This window comes from Lindgomyces ingoldianus, assembly GCF_010093535.1.
Source record: "Lindgomyces ingoldianus strain ATCC 200398 unplaced genomic scaffold BDR25scaffold_67, whole genome shotgun sequence".
In the NCBI taxonomy this organism is placed as follows: Eukaryota; Fungi; Ascomycota; class Dothideomycetes; order Pleosporales; family Lindgomycetaceae; genus Lindgomyces; species Lindgomyces ingoldianus.
In genome coordinates this window covers 241284-247283 of record NW_022985228.1, presented here as the reverse complement: position 1 = coordinate 247283, position 6000 = coordinate 241284, and the positions used below count along the sequence as shown (strand labels likewise).

At 32.7% G+C, this 6000-nt stretch overlaps 1 protein-coding gene across 1 annotated transcript, besides 1 other annotated feature; it reads right to left on the bottom strand.

Moving 5' to 3' along the window:
* Positions 1 to 1323: 1323 nt before the first annotated feature.
* Positions 1324 to 1473: a sequence feature (Protein overlapping with rRNA (BDR25DRAFT_247123, KAF2462916.1) was converted to a misc_feature.).
* Positions 1474 to 5624: 4151 nt separating this feature from the next.
* BDR25DRAFT_169034 (uncharacterized protein) lies at positions 5625 to 5783 on the bottom strand (the record flags this gene model as incomplete). The annotated part of the gene is made up of 1 exon (XM_033684113.1): positions 5625 to 5783. A coding segment is annotated over one exon (159 nt), but the record flags the coding sequence as incomplete, so codon positions are not given.
* Positions 5784 to 6000: the final 217 nt, after the last annotated feature.

Below are 6000 nucleotides of genomic sequence, written 5' to 3'. Positions count from 1 at the left end.
TTTAAATTATTTAGCTTGCAAGCCTTGCACTATTAGTTAGTATGCAATTACAAAATTATATATAATACAGCAGTGCTATAATATTAGTTAGTAATAATAATTAATGCTCAAGTCTATATATATTATTTATACATGTATATATTAATACATAATATATCATTGTCTAGTCTAGATAGATATCTCTCAGATGTATTACGGTGAGTCCTCATGAGGTATTAATTAATATTATAATATAATTGCTTCAACTGATTTGCATTTATTGTAAATACACTAGTAGTAACTTACTGTAGTTCAGAATCCATTTTAATGGGTCCAAACATGCATGTGCATGGTGCTTCTAGGAAAAACTAGAAACAATTTAAACTCTGTTAACAAACTCCCCCTCCAGCCAAGCAGATAAGAGGCCCAGCGTAAATGGGGAAATAACGTTCAACCAAGCTAGCGGCGGGCTTACGCTCAGTAGCTCGTAACTACAAGGCTACTCGACTACTTACACGACCCGGCTAGACAACTAAGTCGTCTGCAAAGGATTCAATCCTGCGCCACTGTAAAATTGCAATACGCCAGCTAGCAGCTCTAATTTTAATAGGGATGTAGTTACTAGCCTGTTAAGGTTTTAGGCTGAAGGCCTATTTGTATCTAACATTAATGTGCAGGCAGATATTACCCTGTTCTGGCATAGATTCTGACTTAGAGGTGTTTAGCTATAATCTAGCAAATAGTAGCTTTGCGGCAATGCCTAGTTAGACAGCTGTAAAAACTAATTATCTAAATCTATAGTTCCTTTTATACTAAGCAGAATTACTATTAGGGCAAGAGTTATTAGTAGGGTAAAACTAACCTGTTTTATAATAGTCTAAACTTAGCTTATATTTCTTATTAGTAGGTAAACAATCTAACACTTACTAAATTCTGCTTTAGTATAATAAGAAAAGCTAATATTAAAGAATTAAAAAGCAACGTTGCTATAAACGCTTAGCTGCTATAAGCTAGTTATCTCTATAGTAACTTTTCTAGCACCTCTAGCCTTAAATTTTAAAGGACTAAAGAATTAATAGGCTACACTTTTATAGTTTATATTTACACTAAAAATTAAAATTAAGAGGACTTTTACCCTTTTACTCTACTAGAGATTTCTGTTCTCTATAAGTCCCTCTTAAGACACCTGTGTTACAGTTTAATAGATGTGCTGCCTTAGCTAAACTTTTTACCTAACAATGTCTTTAACCTAGATTAGCCTATAAAGGACCTTAACACTAGAAGTTAGGCAGTAAGACCTAGCTCTGCTTTATTAAATAAGTAAAAAAATAATAAAGGTAGTAGTATTTTACTAGCGCTAAAGCTCCTACTTATTTTACACCCTTTATGTCTTTTTATAATGTTAAACTAGAGTTAAGCTTAACAGGGTCTTCTTTTCTTACTAATTTTGCTAAGCTTATTTCCTTAGCTATAGTTTTGCTAGATAGTAAATAGAGATAGTAAGAATTTTATTAATTTATTTATGTGTGTTACTAATTAAATAATAAGGCATTTAGCTACTTTAAGAGCACTTACTTCTTTAAGCCTTTTTAGACTTAAGCTAGACTATATCTTAAGCCCTTTTAAACTAGAGACTTACTACTATTTAGTTATTAAACTACATGCGTGGGCCTCTAAGAGCTGTTAGCGCTTAGCTATAGATTGTCTATTATTGCATTAGTTACATTTTTACTATACCTAGAAGGTTATGCCTAGTGCTGCACCCTACCTTTTAGAGGGCTGTAGTAGCAACTGCTTTAAGAGTTTCTTATAATTTAATAGTGTTGCTGCTAAAGACTGCTAACTAAGGGCCTACTTACACAGCCTCTCTTATAACTTTTAAAAAGTTAAGTTATAGTTACTCCTACTATTTACTTACACTTAGTTAAATCTCTTTACTTTAACATTTAAAGCACTAGGCAGAAATTACATTGCGTTAACACTACTTTCTAGCTATTATAATACTATGTTTTAATTAGACAGTCAGATTCCCCTTGTCCGTACCAGTTCTAAGTTGGTTGTTCAACGGGAATCTGACTGTCTAATTAAAACATAGCATTGCGATGGCGCCATCGCAATGCTATGTTTTAATTAGACAGTTAGATTCCTCTTGTTTGTACTAGTTCTAAGTTAGTTGTTAAGCGTACGCTAGACAGCTAAGACCTGCTAAAAGCGTCTACACCCTAGCGCTAAAAGGCGCCTACCTTACAGCTAGTGCTAATCTGCGCTAGAGGCTTTAGCCTAAGGCCTAACATACTTAACTCTTAAAGCTAATTCTTTTTCTAAAGTTATAGATTTATTTTACTAACTTTTTTTATCTACATTGTTTTATTAACTAGAGGCTTTTTACCTTAAAGACCTACTGCAGTTATAAGTATAACCTAGTGTAAAAACTATTCTTTTAAGCAGATTTTTAAAGCTTATTAGGAGCGCACTAAATGCTATAAAAGTCTAGCGCTTTTCTAGCTATTAAACTCTAGCTCTAGACAAACTAATTTTAAGGTAACAGACTGTTAAGAAGAAAAGAGAACTCTTTTTAGGGCTTCTGCTAAGGTCTCTGCTCTTAATTACGTTACTGCAGAGAATTTACATCTAGGTGCTAGAATATTAACTAGCTTCCTTTTTAAGGGCGTAGCGCAAGTGCTAACATTAAAATAGAGTTACTTTATCTTTTAGAATTAACTAACCTATGTCTAACTACTGTTTACACAGAACTTTTTTCTACTTTAGTTTTTAAAGTTTTTATTTAAGTATTTGCTACTACTACTAAGATCTGCACTAGAGGCTGTTTAACCTAGGGTTACCTCTAAGGCTTTGTTACAAGCCTCCACGCCTGCCTACTTGCTAGGGCATAATATGTGCTCTAGCAGCAGGGTATAGGTAGCACACTTAAGCGCTATCTATTTTTAAGGCTAGTTTATTTAGCAGGTAAGTTATTACACACTTCTTAGCAGATTCTAACTTTTATAGCTACTGTTCTACTGTCTAGATAAACTAACACCTTTTATAGTGTCTAATAAGCGTGCATTCTAGCACCTTAACTATATGTTTAGTTTATTCTACATTGCTAGTTCTGCTTACTAAAAATAGCCTACTAGTAACAGTACATTTAAATGTCTACATTTAATTAAGTAATAAGAACTTCTTATATATTTAAAGTTTAAGAATAAGTAAAAGTTGTTTTAACCTCTAGGCCTTTAATTATTTACTTTACCTTATAAAACTAAAAACATTACTACTATTCTAAGGGAAACTTTAGCAGAAACTAGCTACTAAATAGTTTAATTAGTCTTTTACCTCTATACTTAAATTTAATAATTAATTTACACATTAGAACTACTGCAAGCCTCTACTAGAGTTTTCTCTAGCTTTACTTTATTTAGGCATAGTTTACTATCTTTTAGGTTTTAACAGCTATGCTCTTACTTAAATCTATCTAAAGACATTAGAATTAGTTAATAGTGCGCCTTTGCAGGTTCCTACCTCTGTTTACTTTTATTGTGCGCTTAGGCTTAACACCTAAACACTTGCATAGATGTTAGACTCCTTAGTCTATGTTTTAAGACAGGCTGCTTATAGCTATTACGCTAGCGTCCTAGCGGATGCGTAGACCTTAGTCTAGGCTAGTCGCGTTGCGCTATAGGCTATAACACTTTCTAAAGAGAGCTACATTCCTAAGACCTTTATCTAACTGCCTAAACTAATGCTAGCCTGCCTGCAGAAGAGTGCACTAGGCAGAAGCCTAGATGAGTAACTACAAGCAAGTCTAGCTATAAGCGCTTCCCTTTTAATAATTTTACATGCTTTTTAACTCTCTTTTTAAAGTGCTTTTTATCTTTTAATTACTTTACTTATGCGCTATTAGTCTTTAGCTAATATTTAGCTTTAAAAGAAATTTACCTCTTATTTAAAGCTGCATTCCTAAACAACTTAACTTGTTAAAGAGGCTTTATATAGCAAAGGCTAGCGGCCACGTACAGGATTCTCACCCTCTGTAACGTCCTGTTCTAAGGAACTTAGACTATAGCTAACGCTAAAGCACTCTCTATAAATTACAACTTAGGCTCTAAAGAGGCTAGATTTTAAATTTAAGCTGTTACTGCTTTACTTACTATTACTAAAGTAATTCTTATTAGTTTTTTTTTCTTTACTTATTAATATACTTAAGTTTAGCAGGTATCCCTACCTAATCTAAAGTTAAACTAAAAAGAGGCTACACTTGTAGAGAGCTAACATCTAGCTTTAGGTGCGTATCTGCTGCGCAATTAGCTATAATGTCTACTACTAATAATTTTAAGGTAAGTCTATGTAAGTAGTAAGACACACACCTAATACTAAGCTAAGCTTAAAGGTTTAAAACAACGCTTAAACAGGCATGCCCTATAAAATACTAAAGGGCGCAATGTGTGTTTAAAGATTTAATAATTTACTAAATTCTATAATTTACACTACTTATTATATTTTGCTGCGTTTTTTATTAATGCTAAAACTAAAAGATCTGTTATTAAAAGTTTTAATAAGATTTAAATAATTCCACAGACACTGCCACTACATAAAGCGTTTGTTGGAGTCCCTATTGGCAGGCAAGCCTGCTAAGGAAATAAAGGGTACACATAAATAAAGGGTCTAGGAGTTAGCATAGGATTAATTTCTTTGCCTAAGAAGAGGAAATCACCTAGCAGATGCTAACTAAAGTAAGAGAGGGGCGCCTAGTTAGTTTTAATTTTAATTTATAACATAAAGTTAAAATAGTAAAGTGTAGGTATACTTAGTAGTGTAAACTTTAGCTTTTTAAAAGCTATATTACACTTTAAAGTCTATATAAAAAGAGTAGTAAAACTTTAAAGCATAATAATTAGTTTTACTATATAAAAAAAGTTTAAAATAAATTATTAATAATATCTAGTAAAGCTTAGAAAAGATTTTACACTTATTATAGTAGTAAGCACTTGCTAGTTGTGTAGCACCTCTACTTTCTCTAGGTTAACCTTTAGTCCTTTATTTAAAAGTAACGTATTCCACCACCGAACCCGCTAAACCACCGAACCTAACAAAATCTCTTAGCATTGCAAACACTACGTACAAAACTCTAATTTTATTCACAACTAAATAGAGAACCTACGTACAACGTGCCTGCATCTAATTCTAGTGCTTTTTTTTATATCCTTTTTGCACGTACAAGCGTTGTGCCTAGTCTCCCTACAGTTCCTACAGCGCTGCAGAGCTAGTTAGGCTCTTTCTTAATTACCACCACTATAAGCCTTCTTTAACTGCTAAGCTACTACTACAGACACTTTAGCAGCTACCTGCGCTACTGCAGTCCTATACTCTATTATGCCACCTTACTAGATCTGCTTTCTTTTACGCCCCTTACGCTTAGTTATGTCTGCTAATTACTTTTTAAGCTTTTATACACGCGCCTTTATAAGTATATTTCTATGTAGCTTTTTTTTAGCTTTTTTTATAAGCTGTAAAAAGCTTTCTTATGCTGTTATTAGTAATTATATAAAGGAATTACATATAAGCTTTAATTATAATCTAAATTTACATAAATTACTTAGGGTCTTTAATTGCTATAGCGTTTCTAGTAGAGGTCCTAGTAGTAGGGTACGCAGCTGCATGTTAAGATAATTAAGGACTACTTGCGTGTTAATAAAAACTAGTCTAGATGCCTTAAAGGCCTTTTTATAGTTATTATATATAAAAATGTCTAAAAACGCGTCTTTAAAGGCTAGAAAGAAGTGTTCTTTATTAACATACTGCACATATTAGCATGCTAAGTCTTATATACGCTAAAAGTACTTAAGCTTTAACAGCAAGAAGCACACTACATTAAGTAGCTAGAGGATATGTAATAAATGCGCAGGCATATAAAGCATAAGAATCTTTTATATAAAGTAATAATCCTTAAAATCCTAGTTTAGGTAGCTTTTATAGCTATCTAGTATAAGCAGCCTATATACCCCTACCTAACACGTCTTT